Raw genomic sequence first — 15,729 nt, 5'->3', positions numbered from 1 at the left:
TCATTCTCCTCGGGCTGCCCCTTCCTGTGTAGCCATTGCATGCTTTCATTGAGCCAACAACACTGCATCCACGCCACCTGGCAAATGTCAGTGCCCTGCTCCCAGGCTGCCAATGGCTTGATCCGTTTTGTTTTGTCACTCATTCAGCAAACATTTTCTATACACCATTCTACATTGCATTGCTATGGAAGCCTTTCAGGTAAATTTCCAGTTTCCAAGTTGCATGGGACTTTCAGCAGAGTACATAAACAAAGCCCTCCCCTACACCCGCAAGTCTGAATCAGGGAGCTTGGGTAGCTTAGGTATCTCAGAGTACATTTCTACATGGCCTCTCTCCAGATCCTTCTGAAGAACATGAACACAGGAGACTTAACCATGTTCTACTATGGAGACTGGTTGTCCCAAAAGAAGGGAAAGAAGACACTGGTATGTGAAATATGTGCAGTCATTGATGGAGAGGAGATGATGGAGTGGACATCCTACACAGTCTCCGTGAAGACCAGTGACATCTTGGGTAGGTTGTGACCTGCCTGCCTCCTCTCCCCTTGCCTTCCATTAATATCATGACTGAATACTAGCTTCTGATTAGGGCATTTTCTTCACATAACCTTCTAAAGCCAAATCATCTCCACTCTTTGGGGACAAAGTATTTTCTCCCAGTGGCCGAACTGGTTTCTTCTCTGTCCTCTCATAGAAATGGAAAGGATAGTTTCAGGGACACAGCCTTTGCTGTGCTCAGAGCCCCACAGTTCCCTGCCTTTGTTGGCTGCCTCTCCCCCAAGCACTGTGCACCTCGGCACACTGTGCTTCATAGTCATCTGTATGTGACTCTGTCCTGGGGACTGAGGATAGAGATGGGACTCCAGGAACCCCATAAGTCTGACATTCTGGTGGAGCTAACACACCATTAGGTGAGGCCAAGACAGATGTGGCCCAGATGCTTCCAGAGAGTCAGAGTAGGAAGTCTTACCCATATAAATTGGAGCAAGAGTCACAGGGGCATCCCAGACAAATGTCAGAGTCAAGTCCAAAAAGATAAACAGAGCCATTGAGCTGACAGAATGCCCAGAGGAAGGGCTTCTAAGCAGAGAGGGATACCCCTCATCTCCTCATGCCAGGAGGAAATGCCTCTACCCTTCCTCCCCTAGCCAAGACCTCTGCCTCTCTGAAGGGATCATGAAGAATTTGGCAGACTCATTCACATTCACCATAGATGACCTGTTGGTCATGACAGCTTACACTTTTAACAGAGAAGTTTGCCAAAGAGTCAACCATCCTGGTGGAAATCTCAGGCTCTGTAAATCTGGTTGAGTTCATTTCTAGAATGTCCTTCTTCCTTTTTGCCTCATTACGGACCTTCCTCTTTATTGTTCGAAGTTCTCAGTGTCCACATTCTTCGAAGGTCCTCTTTTTATTCCTTCGTGGCATGCTATCAGACAGAGAATTAAGTTCATTGGTAACAACAGGTGCATCACAAAGAAGTTCCACACACAGTCCTTGCAGGAGCTCTGGCTTCTCAACCATGGCCAACGCCTGTACGATGCGCCTCCCCAGGAACAGGTGCGCTTCTGGGCCAACCATTCATGTGAATCTGACTGTAGTTAGACCAACAGTAATTGTACCGTGCAATGAGACGGGGAGGGGAAGAACTGGATGTGTCGCGAACACTGACATTTACTTACCAGGCCAAGGTTACCTGGTGTGGCCAATGAGAAATGAATCTTAACCAGGATGGGGGTCTCAGCAAGACTGAGGCGGAGACAAGTTTATCCCAAGCGTTAGACTCTTATCAGAAACAGAAGATGATAGTTGCCAGGATCAATACAATGGTAGTTGCCAGGATACAGTGGTGTTGCAAGCTATACAGGATACACAAGATTGATGTCTGAGTCTAATCTGTCTATCAAGCTTCTATACATTTTGTTGACTTCTGGGTAACACAGAAAATCACAAGGCAGCCTGAATGCTTCACTGCCTCAGTTTCTCAAGAACTGAAAGGCACACAGTGCCCCAGACTCTAACCTGAAACCTATGTCACATGCCTCTCAAAGCAGCTAGACCAGGCCAACGTCATGATTCCCTGTAACACCTAAGAGGTCCAGACCACTTCTGGCCTTTCTGATTCAATCCTCAGTCAGTAAGACTCTGTCACCGTGTGCCTCAGTGGTCTGGGAATAAGGCCAGAGCAGAGGGCTTTGTGGAGAGATGCCAGCCCCCAGAGCCTCACTTTGTGTATTTCCCAGGGGCAGGAACGGATGCCAATGTGTTCATCATCATCTTTGGGGAAAATGGAGACAGCGGGACCCTGGCCCTGAAGCAGTCAGCCAACTGGAACAAGTTTGAGCGGAACAACACGGACACCTTCAACTTCTCTGACATGCTGAGCCTGGGTCACCTCTGCAAACTGAGGGTCTGGCACGACAACAAAGGTAGCTACTGCCTGAGCAGGGTGGTAAGGAGTCTCTCTGGGACAGTGCTCACTGGCCCCACCTCTCTCTATAAGTATACTCTGCCTACACCAGCAGGAAGGTGGTTGAGCCATGATTGCACCATTTGGGTGTACCGTTGGTTAGAGGGCTGGTGTTCCAAGGCAGCTGTAATACCTGTGGCTTGTTTCCTTCTGCTTTCTCCATGGAAGATTAATGATCCCTTGTTTTTTCAGTATCAGAGAATGGATTCTACTTAATTTAGTCATACAAATTTAAAAAACAAAGATTCGGTTGAGTTAGTAGCTCAAGTGTAGCATAATTGCTTAGCACGTACAAAGATTTGTGTTCTGTGCCTGAAAGAGAGGAGTGGGAAGGAGGAGGGATGGAGGAAGAGAGGGAGGGAGGAAGGAAGAATAAGAGGAAGGAAGTCTCACCAAGTCCACTTCCCATGGATTTCCTATCAGTATTATACTTTCCCCCTTACAACACTGAGTCTGAAGGTAGTCATATTCACTTATAAATTTAAGCAGGATACAAGTCAAGTGAGAACTTTACTTTTCAACTCCAGGGCACTTACAGGATACTTTGTCCATTGCTGTGATGGAGTTCGTGGCCTCCACATGCCTTTGACCGCTGTTTTGCTCTCTGCGGGCTTCTCTCTCCTCTGCCTTTGCACCTGCAGCTTCCGTTTGATGTCAGAGTTGAAGGTCCATTTTCAGACGTACTCCATGCTTGCTGCTTCCTCCAACCCATCTCTTGCATCCTGAGTCAAACCTAGCTTTCCCCTAGCTGTCTGCTCCAGGCCCTCTCCTGCCTCCTGCTGTCTTCTCGCCTCCTCCAGGGCTGTCCTGAGCCCGCCTCTCTTTATCTCTTCAAACCCTGCTGCAGCTGATCGCTGATAAACCCAACTCAGCAACTGGTTGTGCTTCCAGAAGGAATGATGTCACTGACTTGTTTCAACATGGGGTCACAGTCAAAGCATTCCCATATGACAGTAAACTCAGGTAAGGCAGAGAAAACAGCTGCTCTTCAAAGCAATAACATAGCTTCACAGTTGTCAGATTTCCTGCATCTATTGGGTCATTCATGCCACCAGGAACACATTAGATGTTCCTGGTGGGCCTGGGACCCTGTGAGGTAGGAAGAAATACAAATATTTGGTTGTTCAGTGTACTTTGTGATGTTGTGTTACAAAAGCATGTTACTGGCTCACTAATCTAACCAAAGAACATAGAGGTCTTAGGATGTCCACCTCAGGACCACCGAGCAGCAAATGAACCAACCAGCAGTCAGCAGTAAAAATTCTGGTGTTGCTTTGACCCACCACATCCATCCTGCTGATCATAATTCTGCATCTTGATTGTCCCCATGGCAGAGAGCCAGGAAGGAAGCTGGCAATGTGAGGGCACGCATGCTTTATCTGCTTGCTTTCTATCAGGTGTCCAGGTAGGAGCCTCGTCCAGACAAAATGCTGTGTCTAGGAGCTCCTCTTTCTCATTTGTCACTGGGACAAAATATCTGACATAATCAGGCAAGAGAAGGAGGATTTATTCTGGGTCAGTGTCAGAGCTTCCTGTCCATGGTCAGCCAGTTCCTTTGCTTCTGGGATGCGGTGAGGCAGATTATCATGGTGGAAGAGCCTGGCTGAGAAAAGTTGCTTATCTCAGAGCATCCAAGAGAAGCAGAGAGGAACTCAGGGAGGAGCCTAAGATCTGCCCTTTCAACAAAGACTCTCCTGGGGTCCCAGTTCATCAGGTGCCTGCTGAAGAGAATCTGCTTCAGGACCTGATGCTGAGGGAAAGAGTGTCAAGGCCATGGGGACAAAGGAAAACACAGCAAACCAGATGCAGTTCCACTGTGAGCTCAGGTCAGAGAAGCTAAAGTGTTGCACATTAAGTACAACAAGGCTGTATGGTCCAGGAATTGTGCTGAAAATGGTATCAACTGTTGTAGCTTGGGTCTTCACAGCCCTGAACTCAGTCTTGTGGGGACTGAGGGACAAAAAGGAGCCATTATCTAAGCTTGAAAAATGGAAACAATCCAGTGAGGTAGGCAGCATCGACTGGCTTCGCCTCCCACTCTGGATTTGCCATGTAATTCCAGCCACAGGTACATCTGCCTTGTGTCGTGGCTCCAAGCACACAGCCGGCCGTAACTGTACTTCCCTACCTCTGGTTAGAAAGTGCTTTCATGTCTTCACCTTCTCACTAAAACTTATTGTCCAGCTGCAAAGAGTTGGCTTCTGTGTGACTGAATTCTGTTTTCTTTACATGGATGTCTTAATTAGGGTTTCCTATTTTGATAAAACACCAGGACTAAGAGAAACTTGGGGAGAAAAGAGTTTATTTTGTCTTTAGGCCTACATCACAGTCTATCACCTAAAGAATTAAGGGCAGGGACTCAAGGCAGAGACTGATGGAAAGCCCATGGAGAGGTGCTGCTGACTGTCTCACTCCACATGGCTTAGTGAGCCTGTTCTTTTATACTACACAGACCACGACCCACCCATAGTGAACCGGATCCACCCACATCAATCATCAATCAAGAAAATGCACTATGGCCTCCCCCTCAGCCCAATCTGTTGGGGCATCTTCTCAGTTGAGGCTTCCTCTTCTAAAGTGACTCTGTCTTGTATCAAGTTGACACAAAAACAGCCAGCATACTTGGCTTTTAGCTCAGTGGAACTTTGAGTTCCACTGTCTTGGCTTTTCCTTGACACCAACCCACTACCTGTGATATAACAGAGAACTAATATAGTTTAATAGTATTTAGTTACATCTTCCTTCAGGACTCTCAAATCCTTCCTTGTATTTCATGCCTTCATCATAGATTCAATGCCCTCCAGGACTAAAGATTTTCTTGTGCCTTGATTGAAGTGGGGGGCTGACCATAAACTTTAGCTGGGCTCATGATTAAGCCCTCTAGATGTCTACACCCCTTCTCCGGACAGTGGTTGTGTGCATATCTGGACTTTATGGCTTTCTTGGTGTATATTTTGCAATGCAAAAGCCTGACGCCCAATTAATTATCCAGTTTCTTCTCATCACTGTCAAATCCCTGGAAGAGGCAGGAGATGGTTCAGCACTGAGGACAGCGCCAGCCCCCCTCCACACAGTAGCTAAGGCTGTACACTGTCATTAGATTCCAGACTCCCCGAGAGCTTGACACTGAGTCCTGGTCTGATGGCCTTGGCCCTATGGTGACTCTTGGATACAAAAAATTTGGTGTCACTGTTGTGATCCTCGTTCCCACATAGGCAGAGAGCAGTGGGTATCCTTCCCAGGCTGACTTTGGTCCCGAAAGCAGGATAATACCAAGGGCAGGTAAGCCTATATGGTTGGGATCAATTCCTGAGAGGAGCCAGGTGCTCAGTTCAACTTCCTCTCTACAGTAGCTTCCTCTCTGGAGGATGTAGATGCAGATGTTCATACATGCTACGTCTGCTAAGCATGCCTTTAATACCTCTCCTTGCCACACTTTCCTCATATTAAAAATCCCTCCCAACTCCATCTAGTCCTTGGATTAAAAAAAATGTGTAAATAAATGTATTTTGTTTGAAATTCTTCCTCTAAAAGGTAAATATTTCTAGATAAAGATACAAATGAGTCTACAAATCTTTAGCTAACTTAAATCATAGTGTTTTTCTCATCCCTGGATCTACTTGAGGGGGGATATTAAATTGGTAATAATAATAATAATAATAATAATAATAATAATAATAATAATAAATTGACCTGGAGGTGTGTTTAATCTAGCGAAAAATTTTGAACATGCAGAAAAGTGAAGGAAACAGTGACATCAGCTCCCACCTGTCTGTCACCTCAGTTCAAAAATGATCTTGCCTTACCACATCAACTTAACTGCTTGGCTTTATGGTCCTCTCTGATCACCAGAGAATATGAAACTAAATCCTAAGTTCTGGGCTACTTCACTCCAAACACGCTCACACTTAGTGTGTTTCTCCTCTGGAAATGGACTTTTTTTTTCTGTAAAACCACACCACCACTTCACAATGATTCCATTTTTACTGTGTAACACACTTCCCTAGTATATGGAGTAGGTAAACTTACTTATAAACACATATGGGGTACACAGGAGAGTGTACAGAGTTGGGGAAATACTGTGTATTGATATGGTAGAATGTAGGAAGAAGTCTCGCTCTCACTATTGCTAATATCAAATTCCAGATTTAGCCCTTAGGAGACTGGTTGCTCCATTGCATACTTTCTTCCTATCTAACGCTTCACCTGATGATGATCAATTAGAACAACAATGGGATGCTACAATTCTATCACTTCCTTTCCACTTACCAGCTAGGGGGTCTCTTTTTAAAAAAATTGTCCCTGTGGCTATTTGATTGCCACAGAATACAATTTGAAGAAGAAAATCAAGATAAATGATTAATTATTCTATTCAGTTTTAATTACCCAGATAGCTTTTATAGTACTGAACAAATTGTAACAGTGTTTATTTCCTAACCCATCTTGCTTTTCTTGCTTTTCTTGCCGCCTCTGGTTAAATGAACACCCTGCTTAGCAAAGAATTTTTAACCACAAGATGATTGACGGTTTTTGAATAATGTGAGTCCATAGAAATAAGAAGGACCTTGGAAGTAATCATAGGAATGCTACAGTGTGCTCACTTAGGCAGATAACACTGAGACCCGAATTCATATCTGCCAAGTCCCGGGGCGTTACCCAGGACGGCCTCTGATGAGTCCCTTGCACGTGTTTTGAAAAGACAATAGCGAGAGTCTTGCATTCTTCCATATCCAGGGCTCTCTGATGGCTCTGTACCTCACTTCAAACCATCCATGATCTAGCTGAGGAAATGTGAGTCACCCATATGGGCTTTTAACTTCTCGTGGGTTATTTTTAGGAAAAGTGTTGCTTGGTGAAGCGAATCTTTCTACCTGAGAAGAATCTCAATGGTTTGCACTGGATAAAAATACTGACAGTTGACTCTTTGATAGTGAAAATAATTTATCACTTCTATGATCATTGAATACTAAGTAATAGGATTAAGAGGTCGCCAGACACCCTGAAGTTGGAGAAGTTAGACTCAAATATAGAAATAGACTTAAGAGAGTTAAGGCATAGTTACAACCTCAGCACAAAGAATCCTGTGGATACAGGGCTCATGGCCAGCAGAACAGACATGTTATGGTTTGAATCTGAAACATGCCCAAGGGCTTAAGTTTTAAAGACTCTCCAGTTAGCAGCACCATTCTGAAGGCTGTAGAGCCTTTAGGAAGTGGGACCTGGCTGGAAGAAATAGGGGCTGCTGTCATTTTTTTTCTAGGTGTGCCATCGTGTGAGAGTCTACTACAGTTTGCTGCTGTGTGACCCCCATCATGGCTTCCTTGCTGGGAGTACCCTATCCCCTGAAGCAGTGAGCCCCAATTAACTCTTCCTTCTGTAAGCTGTTCCTGTCAGATCTTTGGGTCATAGTGATGATCAAAGTAACTAATGCACCTGCACAAGGAACTGTGTGGGCACGGGAGCAGCAGAGAGGCTCCGAGGCAGTGAGAGCCATGTTGTGCAGAGAACAGGTAGGGACTGAGCATCAGAGAACGGCCTGGAGACCTTATGAGGAAAAAGGAGATGGCGAATGGATGCCTAGTGAGTCTATTTCACAATGGCAGATTGAAACAGGCTAAAAGAAGCACAGAGCCCCTCATCCCAGCAGATGCAGAAAGCCAGTCGACTCATAGGCAGTGACATTAGGAAGTCCAGAGTGCTGCCAGCCTCCCTCTCATTCAGCCTGTCACCTCCTAGCTGGGGTACTGGAACTCCATGGCAGTTTGGAGTTGCTAGGCCTTTTACTGAAAGTGAATTTAGGTCATTTGGAATATACTAATCAACAGTGCTGGGACAGACCATCCCTCCTGGGTGAGGCTCTAAATTTCCCATTCTTTCCTCTTCATGTTTGGTGTGGACTCAGGCATGCAATGATAATGATGATGGTGGTAGTTTCTATTTTATTCTAAAATTATTATTATTTTATATATCATATTTCATATATCATATATCATATTATATATTATATATTTGTTATATATTTTATTTATTATTAGTAGTAGTATTATATACCTAGGTGAGGCCAGTCTCTTGATCTCAGAGGGTTATCATCTTATTGCCAGAGACAAGTAATATACACAATAATGTGAAAACAGAGTGATTTCAGATCAAGTGATGGAGTACCTGGAGACTGAACACAAGTATTGAAACCTGAGGACATCCTACAGACAGCACTTCCCCAGAGACCTCAACAATGAGGTGGCAGCATCGGCATCTAGAGCCTGGGCCTCGTCACTCCAGGCAACAGAGAAACAAGACTGTTATCAGGGTTCAGAAGTGCAGTGTAGGTTTGACATAGCAAGTGAGGTTGTGAGTAGTTTAAAGTCGGAGTAGAGAAGTGGCACCTGGTGTTGATCTATGCGCTTCTCCAATAGACTGATGAGAAGCCACTAGAGGGTTTATGTGGCCAAATAGGATTTGTGACTTTAAATGATACACAGGGCGTTTCTAAGAGCATGGTGCTCGGGAGCAAACGTCTGAGGACATTGGTAGCTTTCCAACAGCAGAGACAAGGTAAGCAGCTTGTGATCTGATAAATAATAAGACACACACCAGCCTTCGACTGCAGTGAACTACATGGAGCCTTTGCTTTCTGTGTGCAAGAGCACAGGGACACTAAAAGAGAGACTTTGCAAAAAATGAGCTCTTTAACAACTAGTTTTGGGTGACTCTCTGTTAGTCCACCAGATAGCTAGTGCTGGCCATTGGTTAGGCATGCTGTACCTATGAGTCTGTCTCTCCTCATATGTTTCCTAGGCAAATCTGGGTAACATCATACTACCCAGGGCTGCCTATTTCCATGTGCATGCTGGGTAAGATTTGAGTAGCACAAAGTGTTAAGGTAGTCTTTGTCCATCACACTCTTCATTTCCAAAGAAGGGCAAGAAAACTGCAGAGAATGCAGGGCGTCTTTTATGTAAAGGGAGTGGAATTTGTCTGTTGTTTAGTGGGAAGAGTTGCATTGCTGAATTCTAACTGGAAAGGGGATTGGGTATGGGGTGAGACAATCCCCCACACATACACACACACTGCTCATGGCAGAACGTAGGGTGAGGGACAGCCCAGCATCTCTTACATTTGAATCTCTTTCGACACAGTCAACCATGTGTCTTCTCTTCTCCACTTGCTGCTTCCTTTCTGTTCTGAGGAGAAGCCCTGAGAAAAAGGCTCTGACCACCTCCTCCCATCATTTCCATTCCGCACGCATTGAGGCCTGCTAAGCGCTGATCAGTTTCCTGGTGCTACCAGGGACTATCTCTGATGTAGTCAATCTGTGAACTTACAGATGGGACTGGCCCTAATTTTCAGACAACTGAAAAAGATTTATCAAATACAAAGCAAGTCCATAAATAGAGTAACTCACCTCGCTGCTGCTGTGTGTCAGCCATGAATAAACTAACTTACCTCCTCGCTGCTGTGTAACACAACAGAAGTGTTTCACCCTCTCACCGTTTGCTTCTCCAACAAAGATCTGATTTCACAAAACCTAAGAAATACAGTCAAAGATCTTTGACAAAACCTTATGGAAACCAACAGTTGTAGAATCTCCTTAAACTAGATATGCAGCATATTAAAAGAATCTAAATGGAGTTACCTGGCACAGGGGAATAATGCCTTTCCAGATGACACAGTCAATGAAACAAAAGACATGTACCAGGTGTGGGTTACCTCCATTCAAATTGTTGGTCAGTGGCGGTGGGGAGGTCCCATAAACCCACAAAACAGTACAAACTATTGCCATTGCTAATTTGATGCTAAGACCCTACTTTGAAGACACTTTGAATCATTTAAGGCTCAGAGAAATCAAGCTAGTCCTAGCCTGGAGCCTTCTTCCCTGATGGCTAGTTTTTATAGTACCAGAAGGTGCTATGTTGGAGAAGAAAAGTCTGCATCAGTCTTACCCAGCTGAGAACACTAAAAGATATGACGATTACTTGCCTGGCATGATATGCCCATTGCTACAACAGCAACACAAGTGTTTTGAAGATAACTAACAGCTTCATGATTAGATTTAAGACCTACTCCACAAGACAGAACTGTGATGCTGGGTCAAGAACCCATGGCTGGGCAGGTTATAGGTCCTAGGGACAAATTTAGCTGAATGGACATAATATTAAATTGCCTCCTAAATATTTGCCTTTGTACTTGTCTTTCTATCAGTAGATGAGTATACGCTCAACCTTCATAGGAGAAGCATCTTTTTACAGGACATGTTGATTAATTCAGAGACTAACAACAGTCAAAGTGCATAGAAAATGCAGAGTCCTCAAAATTAATGTGACAGCTAAGCCACACCACTATCTCCAAGGCTCAGGGATTGCCATAGAAGGTGGAGAAGGGAGACTGTGAGAGTCAAAGGTAGTAGAAGACTTCTGTGAAATGCTATCTTATGCATATGGCAGGGATGTTGCACACATGAACTCAAAGTGGCTATGGTTTCATGCGTAAGACCTGTACAAGAGCAAGCCAGCCAAGACCCCTGTGTGGATTAGGAAGGGTTTAGCATTTTCAGGGCTATTAGTATACTCTCAGCCTTCATTAGTGGGTGCTAGGGAAGAGAGACTCGGTTAGCTTCACATTCAGTCCCTAATCAGGCTACCTGTGTTCCAGTGCATGGATCCGTACCCATTTGCATAGTGGCAGCACTAAGCACGCTCAGTGGGTTTAAGAAAGGCCATGGAGGTGAGAGGGAGATGTGTTGGGAGTGTGAAGGAGGGGTGTTAGACTGGTCATCATCAACAGAATGCAGATGGGCTTGACCAAAGCACTTTATATTTGTGAATGAGATTCTCAAACAATATTTTTTTAAAAGTTGGGATGATGCCAGCATATCTATGCCAACCATGCACTTGGCATCAGCACCCTGGAATCTATACCTCTTTTATGTACTCTTGGGAGCTGAGGCAGGCTCTCTAGAGGCTTTGCTTTGGTCTTATCTCACAGAAAGGCTTTGCTGGGACAGTGAAATTGCCTCTGGAGCTCCAGGTGGCCTGAGGGAGAGGGGTGTGGGAGTGACTGAGGCCCACTGTGTGCTGCTTGGCAGGCCCACTGTGTGCTGCTTGTCAGGCTGCCTCATGGCTGTGTTATGAGTGGCAAACATTACCATCTGGCCTGCCAAAGCACCGGGGCTGCTCTCTCTGAGGGACCCATGATGCTCCACGCTCTCAAGGAGTTTGCGTGACGGGAGCAGTGTAAGTCACATGCAGCTGTCATGGCAAACCCACACTGCCAGCTCTGCTGTGGCAGGGACACTTCTGAGAAAAGCCCTACCAGTTACAGCAGAGCAGATCTGTACTCACGATCATCCCGGGATGTGAGAAATGGCAGCTCGTAGGCCCTTCAAGACTGCTGAACAGTTCAGCCAAGAACCCTGACACAAACCCTATTTATCCGCTCAGCACTCGCTGAACAACCATGGTCTGCCAGTTATAAGGCTGAGCCCTAGGGAACCAAACTCTATGAAGACTCGGTGTGCCCTCACACGGATGAATAATAGCAACACAAATCTGAAGTTTTGAAATCGGAAATTCCGGAATCCATTCCTGAATCGGCCTCTAGAGTAGTGGGGAACATCAGAGAAGGCTTCCTGGTGGAGCTGATACCCGAACCAATGACGAAGGATCCCTGACAAGAGCTTGGTGAACACAGGTCAGGAAGCAACAGAAGCCATCCTTCAGCCAAGGGGCTTAGGTCTAGAAAAGCTCCAGCATGAATCCAACAGAAGTAATAAGCCTTTTGGTCCCTGATGGATGATTCCTGGTAGAATATGGTAAAGTAGTACAGTATCTCGGACCTCACAGGTGAACTCTCATGCATAAGAACTCCGTGCATTTTGCAAACTACCCTGTGTTCCTCAACTTGGAGAAGTCCTTAAAATCACCTAACCCAGCTGGTCACTTCATCAACAAGACCAACCAAGAAACTGTGTGGTGCTAATATGCTGAAGGGGTGGGGGGCTGCCTTAATAACTGGGGTTGAAAACTGTCTTTTCAATCAGGTTTTGATTAAAAAAAAAAAAAAAAAAAAAAAAAAAAAAAAAAAAAAAAAAGACCACAGAGAGGACAAAAAACTTGTCCAGGGTCACACAGGCTGTGGATGGAAGAAGAGAGGTCTTGGCAGGGAGAGGGGTCACTTTCCACTCTAATTACTCTCTTCCACAGGGATATTTCCTGGGTGGCACCTGAGCTACATTGACGTAAAGGACAATTCCCGTGATGAGACCTTCCGCTTCCAGTGTGACTGCTGGCTGTCCAAGAGTGAGGGTGACAGACAAACACTCCGAGACTTCGCATGTGCCAACAACGAGATCCATGAGGAGCTGGAAGAGACCAGTACGTAGTGGGACCGTGTGGACCCAGCCCACCGTGACACGGGGATGACTTTTCTAGTTGAGGGAGGGCTGGCTCAAAGCGGTGGGGGATAGACTGGGAAAGATGAATGGCTCTGTGTGGCTGCAGGTGAGACGCCTCAGTAAACAGGCTAACAGTGAACTCTTAGAACTGCTAAGACAATCACAGCCTTGCATCATGAATACTCATGAAGGAAAAGACACTGGGGACAGGCTTGCCCTGACTTGTCAGTCTGGGCAAGGCAGCTATGAAGCTTTTCTCGGGTGACTTTTATGTTATAGACTGTTCCAACTGGTGCCTATAATGATGGAGGCTAACCCAGAGTTTCTAGAAGTCAGGGAGAGCAGGGGTCCTGATAGCGTCTGCCTCCCATGGAGGATACAGAGAAGAGATGTGTGAGCAGTTCCTGAGGTGAAGGACCACCAAAGCTTCAGAAGATAATTCTTTAGTACCCAGGCCAGTGTCTGGGCCCAGTGGATTAGAGGGAAGCTCAGAAGGCAGCACCTGACTAAAAAAGGGAATTTTCAACTCCAGTTATTAAGGCAGACACACACACACACACACACACATACACACTCACACACATACACACACCTACTCACACACACACATACACACACACGCACTCACACACACCTACTCACACACACACATACACACACACGCACTCACACACACAGTCACATACTCACACACACATACACACGCATACACACACACTCACACATACACACACATACTCACATACACACCTACTTACACACACATACACACACTCACACACACTCACACACACATACACATACACACTCACACATACACACACACTCACACACATACACACACACACATACAGTCACACACACATACACATACACACTCACACACTTACACACATACACTCACACACACATACACACTCACACACACATACACACACACTCACACACACACATACACACACATACACTCACACACACATACACACTCACATACCTCAGCATCCTAGCCCCACAGTTTCTTGCTCCGGCAATGTATCGTTCAGTGTGGTAGGAAGGTGGGGTGTTTTTCATAGTACGATCTAGGGGCCCAAGCTCTTTTCACTTGTGTCTCTGCCGTCTCTAAGCTGTGGCTTCCATATTCCTCACAAAAAAAAAAAAAAAAAAAAAAAAAAAAGGAAGCTAAACAGCCCTCCCCTGTGATCTCAGCATGTTAACATGCACTTTGTTTGGGAGAATTAATCTCATGCAAGGGCACGTGAGAACTGTGCCCTGCCTGGGCAGCTCTTTGCAAGACCACTAGACACCATGAGAGAGAAGTGTGCATCTCGACTTGAAAACTACCTGCCATCTCTTCCAGGCCATCCGAATGGTCAGTGGTTAAATTAGCCATCTTGGGAGACGGTGAGCACCGTGTTCCTGGGAGCACATTTAGATGGAAGCAGAGAACCTAGCTGTTGAAGTTTCAGTACAGCGGAAAATGCATGGCCTTACTAGAGAATGTGTTTTCTGATTCTGGAGTTGCACTTTATAGGGTGCCCAGTTTATTTGGGGTGTAGTGAGTGATACACGCCGTGCCTTGTGACGTGCACAGGTTCAGGGTAGTGTCACTCATGTGTGTCACCCTCTGCAGTACCATTGGCCTTGGGGCTCAGTGACTGACACACTCTCTTTACACAGAGTCTTATGACGTACTCAGAGGGAAAAGCCTAAGCTCCTCCACAGAACTGAGATGAGCAATAGCGACTGCTCAGAAAGACTATTGGAGTTTAGGAGAGGAGTAGCCGGGATATCCCTTCTCCATTGCCAAGTCTACGTCTCAGATTTCCAAACAGCCAAATCGCTGCGGATGCTTGCAGGATTTGGGCTGGGGATGTGGGTGAGTTCTGTGGGTGTAGAAAATAGGAGAGTGTGAGCAGGGAGCCGGGAAAGGGCCTGGGCCCATGAGAGCGCAGGAAGCAGCGTGGAGCCGGCGAGCTGCCCACCTGGGGACCGCCATTTGGCCATACCTTTGTTCCCAGGTGGCAGCTGGTTCTGGAGGTGTTACGCACAGAGCCTGATCCCAACTCTCAGCTGCCTTTATTTAATGAGACAGAAGTCACATTGAGAGGTCATAAGTGCCATGCCTTACTCTCTGACTTCAGAGGATATCCCTATACCTTGGCGGTTTCCTTCTGGTGACCCTGGGTCTTTTGGGGTACTCAGTCTGTGAGTGTAAACAGCCCCTCCATCTTGAACAAATCCTCATATGAGTGAAAGCATTCAACACCACATTCTTGTTAAGCCCTGGAAGCCCCACATCTACCCTAAGGAGAAAGCAGGGTGCAATTTACACCCCTGTGCCCAAAGGTAAGGAAAGCAAAACTTCAGAAAGGTTATAAAGGCCCACTGCCAGGCTCTGGGATGCCCTTCCCATAGTGGGCCTGGCTGGCACTGCAGATCTATCAGTTGCCCGAGTCAGCCAGCATCTTGTTTCCAGGCTGTAACTCCAATCCTCTGAAGCACTCCTAGAAGGTGCTCCAGCCATCTTGCAAGCATCTACCTCTGCAGCTGACTCCAAAGCCACACAAAACCACACAGTACAGTCCACTTAGCTATTAATACCTTTCTTCCTTCAGTGACTATTTACTGACATGGGGTGGGGGAGGGGCTTAAAGACATAGCTCACTGGCTAAGAGCTCCCGCAGAAGGCCCAGGTTCCGTTTCCAGCATTCACGTGATGGCTCCCACAAGATTGTAAGTACAGGATCCGGTATCCTCTTCTACAATCCTCAGGCACTGCACGTACAGGGTACACGGACACATGTAAACATAAAATAAAAATAAATAAATTAAAAATATACATGTACGGAGGGCTCACCATGGCACTGTC

At 45.9% G+C, this 15,729-nt stretch overlaps 1 protein-coding gene across 3 annotated transcripts in view; it reads left to right on the top strand.

Moving 5' to 3' along the window:
- The window catches only part of Loxhd1 (lipoxygenase homology PLAT domains 1), a 152,335-nt gene that overhangs the window by 124,071 nt on the left and 12,535 nt on the right, over nucleotides 1–15,729 (top strand). For all 3 annotated transcript variants that reach the window (XM_034518241.2, XM_034518240.2, XM_076912406.1), the window contains 3 exons: nucleotides 340–514; nucleotides 2,244–2,429; nucleotides 12,670–12,840. In XM_034518241.2, coding sequence (XP_034374132.1) covers nucleotides 340–514; nucleotides 2,244–2,429; nucleotides 12,670–12,840 — 532 coding nt within the window. The remainder of the gene's footprint in view (nucleotides 1–339; nucleotides 515–2,243; nucleotides 2,430–12,669; nucleotides 12,841–15,729) is intronic.

The sequence above is a fragment of the Arvicanthis niloticus genome, chromosome 14 (assembly GCF_011762505.2).
Source record: "Arvicanthis niloticus isolate mArvNil1 chromosome 14, mArvNil1.pat.X, whole genome shotgun sequence".
Classification (NCBI taxonomy): domain Eukaryota; kingdom Metazoa; phylum Chordata; class Mammalia; order Rodentia; family Muridae; genus Arvicanthis; species Arvicanthis niloticus.
This window is presented reverse-complemented; position numbering and strand designations above follow the sequence as displayed.